Below are 16,460 nucleotides of genomic sequence, written 5' to 3'. Positions count from 1 at the left end.
GGTGATATTTATTTATTTTTGTTTCCATTCTGAAGTAAGTGGTAGCATAACCACACATTTGAAGCTGTCTTGCAGACAACTTGTTTGCAGTCTCACATTTACTGCAACTTTCTTGTGTCAAGTATCCACATCGGCTTTTGCTACTCATATTTTGGATCCAGTATACAAATCTTGTAGTTGGGTGCCCTTGGTGGCCACTTTGGTTGCTTGGGGCTTAAACTGGCCCTGACTTGAAAATATTGGAACTTTATTGTGAAATATAATGAAAATCAAGAAAATTGGAAATGCAGTATATTCTGTTAGTCAATGAGAAGGAGGTGAGTGTCATATGGTGTATTAGTAGGCAGGCAATAAAATGGAAAAAATTAATAGACCCATAATATTCTTGTTTTTGGAGTTGATTTTGAGAAAGTGGCTGGTATTAATTGGGTAATATAAGGGAAAGGGTAAGTTGCTTAGAATCTTGGTTCATAAGGGAAATAAATATCGGATGGAAGATAATTTTTGAGTTAAACCTGTAATGCTGATAATGAAATCAATTTGGGAGAAGGCAACTGGTGTGCCAAAGAGTTTGGACCATTACAAAATAATCAAGTTTCTTACTTAATTTACTTCCTCTTTCTACAGTTACTGCAAGAGTAAAAAGTAATACAATTTTGAAGTCAGTATCTTAGTGCCAAGAATTCTCCATTAAAGCATCTGTTTTTCCCTGTCTTTCAATTCTTTATGTAGTATACTGGCTGATTATAAATTCTTGTATGCAGGTAAGCGCAAATTTGACGGGGGTCACCAGAACCAGGGGGAGTCGAAGCGGCGCTACCAGAGCAGCTGGGGCAACCAGCCCCTTGCCCAGCAACCACTGGGCAATGCGTATGGGGGCATGGCGGGCATGAACGGTGGCGGCTATGGTCCAGCTGCGGATCAACAGTGGTACCAAGACACCTATCCGACTTGGAGCTAAGTGCCTGCCGCCCTGAGGGGCGGCTGAGGCGGCAGCGAGCTGATTTATTGCAATCAGGAAGCGAAGAAGAGAAGTGGTGTGGAATTGATTTGTTGCTCAGATACAATTGCGAAAACCCACTTACACGCAGAAGATAAAAGTGGTCTCCCTTTACTGTTTTGGTAATTTTGCCCCCCTTTATTTTAAACTATTTCTACATTTGTTTAATAGTGTTTAAGAATTTTTGGTTAGTACTCCATAGCCAAATTCCATTACCTAACACCTTGCAATTCGATTTGTGTCTTAACTGTGTAAAGTAGAAAACACTACAAAATTTGGCATTATATGCGTCATATTTCTCCATTGACATAAGATTTTGACCCCCGTCAGTGCCCCACCCCCTAGTTCTGGAGACATTACATCACCGAGGGGGGCTTCTAAATCCGCTGCTACAGAACCCCACTCCGTGTGGGCCCTCGTCTTCGTTTTTGACCCGGCTTTTGTCATTTTGGAACGAGCAAGGCGTGGTTGATGGACTCTTGGGATAAACGTTAAAATTTTGGTTTGTGGTCTAGACTTGGGTTTCTTCTAAAATTTCAAGAAACCTGTAATTAATTTTTAGTTTGTTTTATTACTTTTAAATGTCAGTTGAAAATTATGTACTACTGTAGAATGTTATGACCAATAAATTGAACATCTTTCTCAGAATGTGTGAGCAAAGTTGGACAGAGTGAAAAAAGAGAAAGCTATTTTAAAATGAGTATTTATGACAACATAATGACGGATGATGAGTGGGTTTTTTGATTAGAGAGAACGCCTGAAATCTCTCGATCTCTGCGCGTATGACTGCGTTTTGCTGTGCCTGTGTTTTGAAGGTATGGCACAGTTTTGTAGTTAATTAAAAGATCTATAGTTGTTACAAACTGTGATGAACTCTACAGGCTGTTGGCTTGTTTGTTAGGGTGCTGTTGTCAGTGCTATACCTTCGAGACCTCACTAAGTGATCGCGTGGAGTTTGTTCATGTTCGTATGAAGAGATTGTGTCTTTACGTGCCTGAGTCGAGGGTATGTTACTCTCGGTTCAGGACAATTTTTTTAATATATATGAATATATATTGTATTACTACTGCTGCAAAATGTAATTATTTTAGCAGTTAATTGGTAGGAGACACAGATGTCCCTTCGTTTTCTTTTGTGTGGAGTTTGCTGCTCCTACCAAACTAACAGTACATCTGTTTTGAAATTATGTTGTCTATTTTTTATTACAGATGATATGCTTTGCTTGATTTCAAATTTTCAGCTATTTTTTTTATTTTTGTCACAATATTTGACTGCCTGCAAATTATTTAGTAAGCTGTAGACTTAAAAATTGTAAGAACTGTTGATAGTTATTTTTTTGGGCCAGGAAATAATCAGATTTCTGTGAATTGACCTGATGTAATGAATTCTTACATGTCACAATAAAACAGTTGTATGAAAAGCAAGTTTTTATTTCATAGTCTCAATTGTGATTTATTTCCTTCAAATGTAAGTATTACCTAGAAATAATTTCAGCATATTTTGTTGTTTCTACAAAGTGCGCTTGAGGAATATTCTTGACAGCCAACTCACAAATAATCACACATTTTATTATGAATTTCTTTCCCAGTGTTGTCTGGTTATCTAAAAAGAATTATTAAATCACTTAAGAAGTAAGGTAAACAACTCATCAAATAGTTGAGGCAGTGAGTTTTCAATAGGCTCATAAATAAGACCGAGACTTCCTGTATTTCAGACGAATCCTTCAGAACTAGAAGATACATGTAACCTGTATGACTACACTGTCCCAGCTTATTACATCTGCCAACACTGCAGCTTGGCCTGGGTGAGGGGTAGTGACATCTGGGGCAGACCTGGTGACAGACTTCAATCAGAACACAGACTGACTGTTGCTTTCTCAGGTGGCCCTGGTGTCTGGTAAGATCAGATGAGCCTGTGATGGTAATGTGCACTGCATGGATGTATCGGACAGGCCTTGCACCTATGTCTTCCAAGGGTTATGACCCATTTGAGAAGGGGTTGAGTGGGTGTGGCATAGACTAGGAAACTGAATAGACTGAGTGGGTGGCGGAATACTACAGTAGGAGGGAGGAGGGTTTAGGGCTCGAAATGAGGAGCGTGCTACCCATAGTCATTTCATACCTTTCCATCAGACCATATACTCCCAACAGTTTCTCATTCTATCTTCCTACTGTTGAATTTTGAGTTACCAGTAACGACTAAACTTTTGTTTCTCTTAACAGTCTGAATAATTTGTTTCACCACATCATACATTATTTCCAATGCATCATCTATGGAGTTGGTAGGCATATGGAACTTCAATCAGAACACAATTTAATCAGTGCTATCTCTTTATTTAAGAGTCCTGAAGAATGTATTTGTGGAAGAGAAATGGACGTGTATTAAAGTTTATGATAGTAAAACAGAGATTTAGGTATCACATTTGAAACTGCAAAGCATGTCCATGAAGAGAGGTGGACTTCGACTATAATTTATTGATTATGGACTGGAGATTAAAACTGAAGAAAGGCAGAAAATTAAGGAGACAGGACTTGCATAAATTCAAAGAATCGGTAGTTGAGAGTTTCAAAGGGAACATGAAGCAACAATTGACTGAAACGGGAGAATGGATACAGTAGATGATGATTGATGATGATTGAATAGCTTTGAGAGGTGAAGGCAACAGAAGATGAAATAGGCAAAAGACAACGCCCTGGAGAAGTCTTTGCGTAACAAATGAGATACTGAATTTGACAGCTGGCAAAGTAGGAGTAGGTAGAGGACAAATGCAAAGCTATTAAAGCATGCATGACAGTAGAAAAATTAAGAACCCTTGGGTGAAGACAGAAGTACGTGTATGAATGTTAAAGAGCTCTGATGCCAGTACTAAGCAAGGAAGGGAATGCTGAAAAGTGTAAGAAATGTGAAGAAGGGCTGTACAAAGAAGACAAACTTAAAGGTTATTATGGAAAGGAAAGAGTAAGATGATGATGATATGGGAGTACCCCAAGGATTGATGAGATCCTTGGGAGAATGTATTATCACTATTCTACCTGTTATGCAAGATACAGGTGAAATGATCTCGGACCTAAAGAAAAATGTAATAATGCTTATGCAAAATCAGAGGTGTGAGAAATACTGAACCATCAGTTTGTGAAATGCAGAGTCCAATTATTCACAGAAGAATGGAAAGGCGTAGATGATGATCTTTGAGGTCAGCCTGGGTCCTGGAGAATGTTGCAAAACACAAGGCAATACTGACACTTAAAACTATTTCTAGAAGACAGACTGAGAAAGGTAGACTCACATGTAAAGCAATTGTAAAAGCATTTAATAGTATTAACCGGTACAGCATTGTTGGTAGCTAGGCAAAAATTCTATCCAGGAGCAGAAAAGTTAAAAACCAGACTCCTGTTACAAAAAGTTGGACATGTTGAAAGTGAGCAGTATTTGAGAAGGGGTTCCAGACATTTACAATCTTTACATTGAGTGAGCAAGCAGTAAAGGAAACAAAGTAGAAATTCAAACAGGAAAGGGAGCAGAAATAAAAAAAAAACCTTGAGGCTTGCCAGTAACATTGTATGAGGTGTGAGTATTAACACTTGATGTAGCCTGAACACAGGTCAGGCTGCAACTTTGTGTTAAAAAGACAGCACCTGAGTTGTGATTTTCTTGATGCACGAGCCACCTATTGCAGGAAGAATGGACTTGTTTCATATGAGAAGAATGTATGAATTTCTTGTGACCTGCCACTTGACTGGTGCTGTCTTCTGTTCAATTTCTAGAATCATTTAGAAAGAAAGATCAGCAAATGTAACAGCTGCTATCTTGAGTGGCTGAGCCAATGTGATCATACCGACGTAACTTCGTGTGTGTGCTCATTAGCTTTCGCATTTTCCTGTAATTCTGCTACAAATATGTAACACTGAGTGAGCTAGAAATTTTGGAAGCTGGAGAGGAAGAAATTGCTCAGTAACTCACATCGCACTTTTTTCTTGGGAGGGTAATTATTACACTTCATTGACATTATTTTAAAATTTGTGATCTATTGAAGAACTAAAGTAAATGTGAAAAATAGGTCTTGGAACTTGGTCCTTTTTTACTATGTATTGCTCCTTAAGACAATTACATACATCCCAGTAAAGTTTTGAATAACGACAAATGGCTGGTTTCCTATGCTCAGTATTCTTCAAAGAAGCGGTCAGTCTACAAACCATTAACTCGACTGGTACTGCTACCAGCAAACAGCCAGTCTGCAAATAAGATGGAGCAGGTTTTGTGTTAAACTGGGGAAAGTTGCTACGGAAGTTCATGTCAAGTTGAAGGAAGTGTACGGAAGTGAATGTTTATCGCAAACGCAAGTTTGTGAGTGATTGGTTCTGGATGTTTAGGGAGGGACACGAAATGACTGTGAGAATTCTAACCCGTAACATTAATAACAGATGACAGCATTGAGAAAATTGGTAAGCTGATTAGTGAAAATTGTCATCTGATTGTCGGAACCCTTGCTGAACATACAAAGTGTACTTCATATTTTGTATGGATCTTTCAAGGTGCACAAGGTTTATACAAAAATGGTGCCAAAACTTCACTCCAGACCAGAAGGAATTGAGAATGAACATTTTTCCTGTCATTTTAAATGGAATTTGTAATGGTGCAGTTTTTAGATGGTGATTTCTTGTGATGAATTTTTTTTACCTATACAATTCTGAAAATAAAGCACCGGTTGATGCTGTGGAACAGCTGAACCTCACCATGGAAAAAAAAGAGTGAAAAGGAGCAAACCAAAAGTCAAAGCTATTATGGATTCCGTCTCAGAAGTGAGGAATTTTCTAAGATCACATAAACATTATGACGTCGAGGCTCCAATTGTTGCTAGTGAAAGAGTGAGGAGACAAAGATCCGATGTATGGAACATCAACTCCTGGAATATCCACCAAGACAATGTGCCAGCTCATTCTGCGTAGTTTGTAAAGGTGTTCACAAAATACGGCATCACTGTGTTGGACCTCCCACTATATTCGCCTGGTCTGGCTCCTTGTGACCTTCTATATTTCCTAAGATCAAAGGGACATGATTTGTGTATGGAACAGGTGGAAGGGAAAGTGACTAATGTTCTCAACATGCTACCAGAAGTGAACTTCAGCAATTTTGAACAGTGTAAAATTCATGTCGAGTGTTGTAGGGATTTACAAGGACTGTACATTGATGGTAATAAACTGTGTAATCTAACTGATGGCCAAGAAAATGTTTTGTAGCACCAGTCAGATTATTTACTTTCCACGCTTAGTAACTCTGAGACGGTAAAAGACCTGGACAATTAGCTGAACAGAACGGATGATGTTTAGAAAAGAAATAGTGAGATGAATATTAATCAAAGTGAAACAATAATAATGGTGTGTAGTTGAATCAAATTGGGTGATGCTGAATGTTTGTTACTGTTAGTAATAGTTTATCTTGCAGTGAAATTGAAGTAGATAGTTCCTGAGAGTTAGTATGGGTGATAATAATTGAATCCTTTTACCAACTTTCCAACTCGGATGAATCAGTTGCTGGAAGGTTCAAAGAAAACCTGACTCTTAATTTCAGACATGTATGAGACTCCTACAATTATAGTTGGTGGTAGCTTCAATTCATCCTTGATATCTTGGTGAAAATATGTGTTTAAATGTTGTCGTAGGGTAAATCATCCAAAATTGTGCTAAACATATTCTCTGAAAATTATTTCGAGCAGTTAGTCCATAAGCCCACTCGAATAGCAAACAGTTGTGAAAGCATACTTCACCTCTTAGCAACAAATAATCCTGAGCTAATAATGAGCATCAAAGTGGTTACAGTGATTAGTGAGAACAGGGTTGTCCATCAAAAATAAACAAAAAACTAGCTATTCAAAAAAGCAGATAAAATTCACTTGACACTTGCCTGAGACACAATCTCCACTCTTTCCAAATTAACAATGTAAGTGTGGACCAGATGCAGCTTGAAAAAAGAAGTAGCACAAACAGCAATTGAGAGAGTGATACTAAATAAATTGACAAACGATGAAGCTGATCCCCTGTGGTACACAAAACAGGTCAGAACACTGCTGCAGAAACAATGAGAAAAGCATGCCAAATTTAACGAATGCAAAATCCCCAATTTAGGCGATATTTTACAGGAGCTCGAAATTTAGTGCGGATTTCAAATGTGAGATGCTTACAACAGTTTAGACAATGAATGTCTCGAAACCTGGCAGAAAGTCCAAAGAGATTTTGGTCTTATGTAAAATATGCTAGATGCAGGATACAATCAATGCTTTCTCTGCGCAATAGCAATCGAAATCCTATTGATGACAGTGCTGCCAAAGCATAGTTAGTAAACACAGTTCTCTGAAATTTCACCACCAAAGAAGACTAAGTAATTATTCCAAAATTAAAATCGAAAACAGCTGCTAACTTGAGTAACTTGGGAGTAGATATCTTGGTAGTAGTGAAGCAAGTCTTCCTGTTCAGACAGTATGCCACGTAGGTTCCTTTAAGAGTATGCTGATACGGTAGCTCCATACTTAACAATTATATGCAACAACTTGCTTGACGAAAGATCCGTACCCAAAGTTTGGAAAGTTGCACAGGTCACACCAATACACAAGAAAGGCAATAGGAGTACTTCACTAAATGTCATTAACATCAGTATGCAGCAGGATTTTGGAACATAAATGTTAGAACATTATGAATTACCTAGAAGAGAACAGTCTGTTGACACACAGTCAACACGGATTTAGAAAACATCGTTCTTGTGAAAGACAACTAGCTCTTTACTCGTATGAAGTGTTGAGTGCTGTCGATAAGGGATTTTGAATTGATTCCATATTTCCAGGAGGCTTTTGACACTGTACCTCACAATCAGCTTGTAATCAAACTGCATGCTTATGGAATACCTAATCAGCTATACAACTGGATTTGTGATTTCCTGTTAGAGAGGTCACAGTTCGTAGTAATTGACGGAAAGTCATCGAGTAAAACAGAAGTTATTGCTGGTGTTCCACAATGTAGTGTTGTAGGCACTCTGTTGTTCCTGACCTACATAAATGATTTAGGAGACAATCTAAGCAGCCGTCTTAGGTCATTTGCAGATGATGCTGTTGTTTATTATCTAGTAAAGTCATCAGAAGATCAAAACTAATTACAAAATGATTTAGAGAAGATATCTGTATGGTGCTAAAATTGGCGGTCGACCCTAAATTATGAAAAGTGTGAGATCATACACATGAGTGCTACAGGGAATCTGTTAAACTTCGGTTACACGATAAATCAGTCAAATCTAAAGGCCGTAAATTCAACTAAATACCTAGGAATTACAATTATGAAGAACTTAAATTTGAAAGAACACACAGTAAATGTTGCAGTTTATTGGCAGGACACTTTGGAGATGCAACAGATCTACTAAAAGACTGCTTCCACTACACTTGTCCATCCTCTTTTGAAGTACTGCTACATGGTGTGGGATCCTTACCAGTTAGGATTCACGGAGTATACCAAGAAAGTTCAAAGAAGGGCAGCACATTTTGTATTATTGAGAAATAGGGGAGAGTGTAGCATGGACATGATACAGGATTTGGGATGGACATCATTTTCCTTCAAATGCAAAAATATTTTGTTGACGGTAACCTACATAGCGAGAAACAATCATCACAATAATATAAGGGAAATTAGATTTCACATGGAAAGATATAGGTATTTGTTTTTTCTGCATGCTGTTCAGGAGTGGAACAATAGAGAATTATTGTGAAGGTGGTTCGATGAGCCCTCTGCCAGGCACTTAGGTGTGATTTACAGAGTATCCATGTAGTTGTAGATGTAGATGTTGTTTGTTATTGGGGTGGCAAAACTTATGACGGCAGAAGCAAGAAGGATATAAATTGCCATCTGGCAACAGTGAAAAAATAATTTCTGAGAAAGAAAATTTTAGATTTAAATTTTAAAAGTATTTGTTTGAGTGTAACCTTGTACTTAAGTGGAACATGGGCCTAAACAGTACAGAGAAGAAGAGAATAGAGAACAGAAGAATCTCAGATACTAAATGGGTAAATAAGATATGCTGAGTTGATATAAGATATACTGAATTGAATTTGGGAGAAAAGAACTTGGCTAAAAGAAGTGACACGATACAACAAGAGGCATCAGTAAACTATCAATTTGGTAGTTGGAGGGCAGACCCTGGGTTGACTACAGTAAACAGGTCCATATGGATGTAGGTTGCAGTAGTTACTCAGAGATGCAGCTTTTTGCCCAGAATAGACTAGCATGAAGAGCTGTCTTTAAAGACCACTGCAGCAACATCATGTGCACTTGGTAATGAGTGATTTTGTAATTTTTTTCCTGAGTGCTTGGAGAATCACAAAACATGAACAGATGGTCAGCTTGTTCAGTCAGTTCATTAAATGTAAAGTGGCCCAAGAAAGAGAGAACTTCACATGAACCTTGATTGCATATACATCGAAATATATTGAATACACAGAAATATTATGTTATGAAAAAGCATAACAGTGTTCAAAGAGTACAAAGCAAGCTGACATTTATAACACTATATTTGTGCTACAATTTAGACAAGGTATGTTTTTTTCCTGCATCTACATCCATACTCTGCAAACCACCATGAGGTATTTGGCAGAGGGTACATCTCATTGTACCAGTTATTAGGGTTTCGTCCTGTTCCATTCACGTATGGAGTGCGGGAAGAATGATTGTTTGAATGCCTTTCTGCATGCAATAATTATTCTAATCTTATTCTCTTATGTGAGCAACACATAGGAGGTTGTAATATATCCCTAGAGTAATCATTAAAAGCTGGTTCCTGAAACTTTGTTAGTAGACTTCCTCAGGATAGTTTATGTCTTTCTTCAAGAGTCTGCCAGTTCAGTTCCTTCAGTAGCTCTGTGACACACTCCAGATTAAACAAACCTGTGACCATTCATGCTGCCCTTCTCTGTATACATTCAATATCTCCTGTCAGTCCTATGTGGTACGGACTCTATACACTTGAGCAGTATTCTAGAACTGGTCGCACAACTGATTTGTAAGCAATCTCTTTTTGTAGACTGATTGCACTTCTCCAGTAATCTACCAATAATCCGAAGTCTACCACCTGCTTTACCCACGACTGAACATACGTGATAATACCGTTTCACATCCCTACAAAGTGTTACACTCAAGTATTTGTATGAGTTGGCCAATTCCAACAATGACTCATTGACATTACAGTCATAGGATACTACATTGTTTCGTTTTGTGAAGTGCAAAATTTTACATTTCTGAACGTTTAGGGCAATTTGCCAATCTCTGCACGACGTTGAAATCTTATCAAGGTCTAACTGAATATTTATGCAGCTTCTTTCAGATGGTACTTCATTATAGATAACTGCATCATCTGCAAAAAGCCTGATTTTACTATTATTATTGTCTGCAAGGTCGTTAATATACAACACGAACAGCAAGAGTCCCAACACATTTCCTTTGGGCACATCAAAGCTACTTCTACATCTGACGACTCTCTATCCAAGATAACATGCTGTCCCCCCCTGTCAAAAAGTCCTCAGTCCAGTTATGAATTTCACTTTATACCCCATATGATCGCACTTTTGATGATAAGTGTAGGTGTGGTACTGAGTCAAATGCTTTTCAGACATCAAGAAACACTGCATGTGCAAGGTCATTAATATACAATGTGAACAGCAAAGGTTCCAACACATTTCCCTGGGGCACACCAAAGTTACTTCTACTTTTGATGATGACCCTGCATCCAAGATAACATGCTGTGTTCTCCCTACCAAAAAGTCCTCAACCCAATCACGAATTTCACTTGATACCCATATGATCATACTTTTGACAAGAAGTCTATGAGCAGTACTGAGCCAAATGCTTTGTGGAAATCAAGAAATAGTGCATCTACCGGGTTGCCTTCATCCAAAGCTTTTAGTATGTCATGTGAAAAAAGTGCAAGTTGGGTTTCACGTGATCGATGTTTTCGAAATCCATGCTGGTTGGCATTGAGGAGGTCATTCTGTTCAAGAGACCTCATTATGTTTGAGATCAGAATATGTTGTAAGATTCTACAATAAACCAATGTCAAGGATATTGGATGGTGGTTTTGTGGATCACTTCTACTACTCTTCTTGTAGACAGGTGTGACCTGTGCCTTTTTCCAAGAATTGGGCACAGTTTTTTGTTCGAGGGATCTACAGGATGTTTCAAAAAGGACTTTACAACTTTGGAAATTCGTATAAATTAATTCATAGGTACCTACAAAAGTGACTTTAGTGTCAATTTGTAGGGAAATATATCAAGTTTTGTCTTGTGTAGTTCGCTAGTGCTGAATCGCACTGTTAGGACTGCTAACAGCAGTTGTGTTAAAGATGGATGCCTTCACTGGACCTGAGCATGCTAGCTGTGTATTTTGCTTTGAAGAATCGAAGTCGGCGGCAACAGTTCAGCATAATTTCCATACCAAGTATGCTAAAGATCCTCCTAGTAGGCCTACAATTTATGAGTAGCATAAATGTTTTGTTGAAACAGGGTGCTCAGTAAGACATGGGAAATCATCCGGTCATCCAAGCACATCAATAAAGTCGTTGAGCGAGTGAGACAGTTTTGTCAACTTGGTGAGCTGCAAATACCACATATGACTGTATGGCATGTGTTGAGAACCGTTTGCATTTGAAACCATAGATTGACAACTGTACAAGCAAGAACTTCTGTGTGGATATATCGATTACATGAAGATGAACATTTTTTGGACAAAATCATCTTTTCTGACGAGTTGACTTTTCACTTAAGTGGCAAGGTTAACACACATAACTGTAGAATTTGGGGCAGTGTAAATCCACATCAGACATTGCAACATGTTCATGATAGCCCTAAACTGAACGTTTTCTGTGCATTAAGCGAGAAAAAGGCGTATGGCCCCTTTTTTTCCCATAAGAGAACCATCAATGGGATAATGTACCTGGATATGTTACAACAATTTTTGATACCACAGATCGATGAGGATGACCGAGAACGAAATGTTTACTTCATGGGAGGTCAATGGACTGGCCGTGATTTGTCAATTGCGTGGCCCCCCACATTCTCCGGCCTTGACACCACTCAAATTTTTTTATTTTTTTTTTATGGGGATTCATCAAGGATATTGTGTTTGTACCTCCTGTGCCAGCTTCTCTACTTGAACTACGAGCAAGAATTTATGCCGCCACTGAGCAAGTTTCACCTGCAGTGTTACAGCGAGTTTGGGAGAAAATTGACTTCCAATGAGATGTGTGCAGGATAACCAACTGAAGCCACATATAACATCTTTAGTTTAAGATTTAAAAAATTTATGTGTTTCCCTACAAAATAAAACAAAACCCAGCTCTGTATCTTCTTTCAATAAATATACATGACTTTTGCTCTCTCGACAGCCAAACACGTTTCATTTGGCATCTCTCTATCAATAGCCCTACGCTTTGTTTTACATCTATTATGCAGTAATCTCTATTTCTTTAGAAGTTTCTTTACGGTGACTGTATACCATGGAGTTTCCCTCCCATTATGAGCTGCTCTACTGGATACATATCTATCCAGTGTGTGGTCAACTATTCTTTTAAACCTGAGTCAGAATTTCTCTCCATGCTCCTGACCTGTGCTGAAAGTTTCAAGTTCCTCATTAAGATATGACACTACTGATTTTTTTATGTAGTTTACTGAACATTTAAATCTTTCTGTTAATTTTGGTTGTCCTTTGTACTTGCTAATCATCGTTGCCACAACAATGTCGTGATCACTGATATGAATTTCAATGTGGACATAGTAAAGAGGTCAGTTCTTTTTGTTGCCTTTAGATCCAATATATTTTCATCATGGGTGGGGTTCCTAACTATCTGTTCTAGGTAGTTTGCAGAGAAGGCATTTAGTAAAGTTTCACAGGATGTCTTGTCACGCCCATTACTAACAAAACTGTAGTTTTCCCAATTAATTGTTGGATGATTGAAGGCACCACTGATGATAACAGTATGACTGGTGAACTTATGTACAAGTGAACTGAGGTTTTCTCTAAAGTTTTCGGTTACATCAGGAGATTAGTCTGGTGGGCGATAAAAGGGTCCAATTATCATTTTATGCCCAGCCCTTGGAAACAATCTCACATGCAGCTTCAATTGCTATCTCTGTGGACTTGAGTGTCTTGTCTATTGCAACAAATACACCACCTCCATTTCCCATCTGCCTATCCTTTCAATATACTCTTAAATTTTCCCCAAAAATCTTGCTGCTATCAATTTCAGGTTCCAACCAAATTTCTGTAACTAGAACTACGTGAGCTTCACTGCTTCTCATGAGCACTTCAAACTCGGGCACTTTGTTGCAAATGATTTGGCAGTTTACCATTAGGATTTTAATACTCTTACCTATGGGCGGCATTTCTTTCGATCTTACACTGATACTTCTGTGTTTCCTACAGCTTTCGTTATGTGCATTGGATGGAGTTTGCCTAATCTAAAAAACCCATGTGTGCATCCCACTCACAGTCAGCTAAGTGAATAGCCAACTCTGATTCATAGTGCACACCTGACTTATTTAGGGGACCCTGCTTTTTTGTTATAATGCTTCTTTTAGTTTTAGAGGGTTGTTATAATTAAAGTTTCACTACTTGAGCCAGTGTAGGAAAACTATTTACTGTATGGGTACCCAACTTAATGGGAATGGTGTTCAGACTGTGCACTGCAGGATTTACATTTTTAGTAGTATTACTGTCATGACATGCCATTAGGTGCCGGTACTGGTATGACATAGTGTTGAAACATAAGCATCAGTAAACATTACAGTTAACATGGATCTGGACAAGTTGAACAGAGCTTTACTTGTAAAGCTGCTTTATCAAAAGAACAATGAGTGCTGGTGATCTTTATGAATATCAGCACGTTAAAGCAATACATAGAGGTCTTCTTTCCACACCATGGTTGAAGAACGTGATTCGGAAATTCGAATTAATTGTCGATTTGCGAACTGCTCCTGGGAGAGGCCAATGTCCAACTGTACCACAAATTCTTGAAGTTACTGTTGCCATGGCTGAGTGTGCTGGGCACAAAGTGTGATCTTCAAACAGTGTGCAAGCTGTCATGGCAGCTGAACATTTCATGGTCCACCATTTGAAAAGTGCTCTGTACAATTGTGACATGGTATCTCCAGTGTGGTTCCAGTTTGTCGTGGATGCAGATCATCACACTGAGCAACATTTGTAATGCTGACTATAAACCTAATACACAATTAACAAATGTTAGCCCCTCATCTGGTAATTACAATGTGTTTCTGTTAATTGTTCATTAGTTATTTCTTGTCCACTTGTCCTTACAAATGTTCAAACCAAGTTTTAGTGTCTCATGACAACTCTTTTTCATGGGGATCCCCTCAAGTAGGGACAGTTTAATTATAACCACCTTGTAGTATGTTTTTCATATTGAGTTTCGTGATTTGTTAAAAACTTGCATTTTATTCAGTTTGACTTTTCTGTTTTGCTACATGGAAACTCCACAATAGCATTAAACTTGTCACAGAAAGAACAAATATTACCTCCAGTGTAATCAAGAGCAAGCAGTATTCAAAATGTTATTGAAAGCTGGCATGGAGAGCTCTTATGATACATAATTGCTAGGAATTCTTCTAATTCTTCAATGCTACCTGTCTTACATTAAAAATTTTTCAGTGCTACCTTCTGTCTTATGTTAAACTGAAAATTTGCTGACTCAGCATTGTTTTTTGTCATCTTGTGGCAATGAAACAAACTGAAACTAAACTAATTGGATAAACAGTTTGTTCTAACCAGAGTTGGAAAAGTTATTTTTTGAAGGCAACTAAGCTACAGTCAAAGTTATTTGCCAGGAAAAATAACTTAGTCACAGTTATAGTTACTATACTTCGAAAGTAACTGTATCAGGTGCAGCTAACATTACAGTTACTTTTAAAATTATAACTGTAACTCATCTGCAAATAAATAATGAACACTGTACATGTAGAAACGGAGCAACCATTACTGTCAGTAATTGAATACATTGTTTACAGCCTCTTCTAGCTCAGATGAACTTTTTGTTGATCTCCGAGAAAAGTTGTTTTTCAAATGTTTCATCTCCCAATTCACCCACCACTGCCTTCCAAAACACAATACTCCCAACACTGAAAACTCTCTCTATAGATGCATTATTTGGTATGCTTGTATATTACATCAAGTAAAGAGAGTCTTCATTGTGGAAACACACTGAACATCTGTGTATCTGTTGACCACTTTAGTAAAAATTTTTCAAGATCCTGTTGGACACATTTGGTAAGTGTATTTCATCTCTCAATGCACAACAAGTCTTTCTCCTTGACCTTGAGTAATTCTGTTTCTTCCCTGGCAGTCTCTCTTGAGAATATTTTCTATTTAAATAAAGCAATAGTATCAGTCACACTTTTATTTAAATGCCCAACACTAACAGCAAGCAAAAAACATACTTGTAAACTTTTTTTTTCACTATGGAGCTCTGACTGCTTTGTATTCTTTTCTCAGCAACACATTATTTGCAATAAAAGGAATAATTTTTTCCATTTGACATCAAAAATTTAAATATTTCAGCATAAACTGGTCAAGGCATGTGTGCTCTGCTTCCTTCACCATGTCCAAAACAGCTGGAAACAACTCACTATGGGGGGAATTCATTGTTATGGGGGGGGGGGGGGGGGAGGGGGCTGCTCTGCACTGTGTTTTTCAACTGTCGAAAGCAGATATAACAAAAACTATGAACAGAAATAAAGTAAAGATTGTTTGGTCATCATATGAATAGTTGTTTTACTGTCCCTTTAAATCTGAAAGTCACAAGTTTTCAAAGTGAGCTGTTAATCACCAAATGGGCATAGCACTGAATTTCTACCAACATTTTACAAGAAATCTATGAATTATGCACTTATTTTCTTTTCAAAATATTGAATTCACACTAAAACAGTTCTCTACATGACATAGTATCAACAAATATTATATTATTAACACTTACTTCAGCTGGTAACATATATTTAGACAGCACTTTTAATTTTAATAACATTGTAGAAAGGTTTTGTTGCCTGTAAATAACATATAAATTTCAGTATATGATTACTTTAAAGTCCTAAATTCTTAATCATCTCACTTGAAAAATGTACTACTTAGAGAAAATATACAGTTGACTTCTGATCAACTTCCAAAAATGTTTAAATTGCCTGAAAACTCATGATATAAGGCGTCCCTAACATGTTTGACGCCTGGATTCAGGAGAACAGCAGGAACTTGTTGAAACTCTATGCGAGATACATCCTTCTAGTCAACTTTGCCAAGTCCCCTACAGGTCGCATTCACATGATCCGTATATCCCCATTGTCTTCAACACTTCTCTGTGCAAGGGCAGAATACCTGTATTTAGTGGATTTGTTTCTTGCAGCTTTGGAACTCTACGAAAATAAACATTCCT

At 37.8% G+C, this 16,460-nt stretch overlaps 1 protein-coding gene across 9 annotated transcripts in view; it reads left to right on the top strand.

Annotated features, from left to right (window-relative positions):
- LOC126236961 (heterogeneous nuclear ribonucleoprotein R) overlaps positions 1-2,367 on the top strand; it is a 179,829-nt gene extending 177,462 nt beyond the window's left edge. For 6 of the 9 annotated variants that reach the window (XM_049946662.1, XM_049946661.1, XM_049946660.1 and 3 more), the window contains one exon: positions 765-2,367. In XM_049946662.1, coding sequence (XP_049802619.1) covers positions 765-961 — 197 coding nt within the window. In that variant the 3' untranslated portion in view covers positions 962-2,367. The remainder of the gene's footprint in view (positions 1-764) is intronic. The other 3 variants (XM_049946667.1, XM_049946666.1, XM_049946664.1) reach the window with 1 other exon arrangement.
- The last annotated feature ends 14,093 nt before the right edge of the window (positions 2,368-16,460 follow it).

Source organism: Schistocerca nitens, chromosome 2, assembly GCF_023898315.1.
Source record: "Schistocerca nitens isolate TAMUIC-IGC-003100 chromosome 2, iqSchNite1.1, whole genome shotgun sequence".
Lineage (NCBI taxonomy): Eukaryota > Metazoa > Arthropoda > Insecta > Orthoptera > Acrididae > Schistocerca > Schistocerca nitens.
Note: the sequence above shows the minus strand (reverse complement) of the source record. Positions and strands in the feature narration are given on the sequence as shown.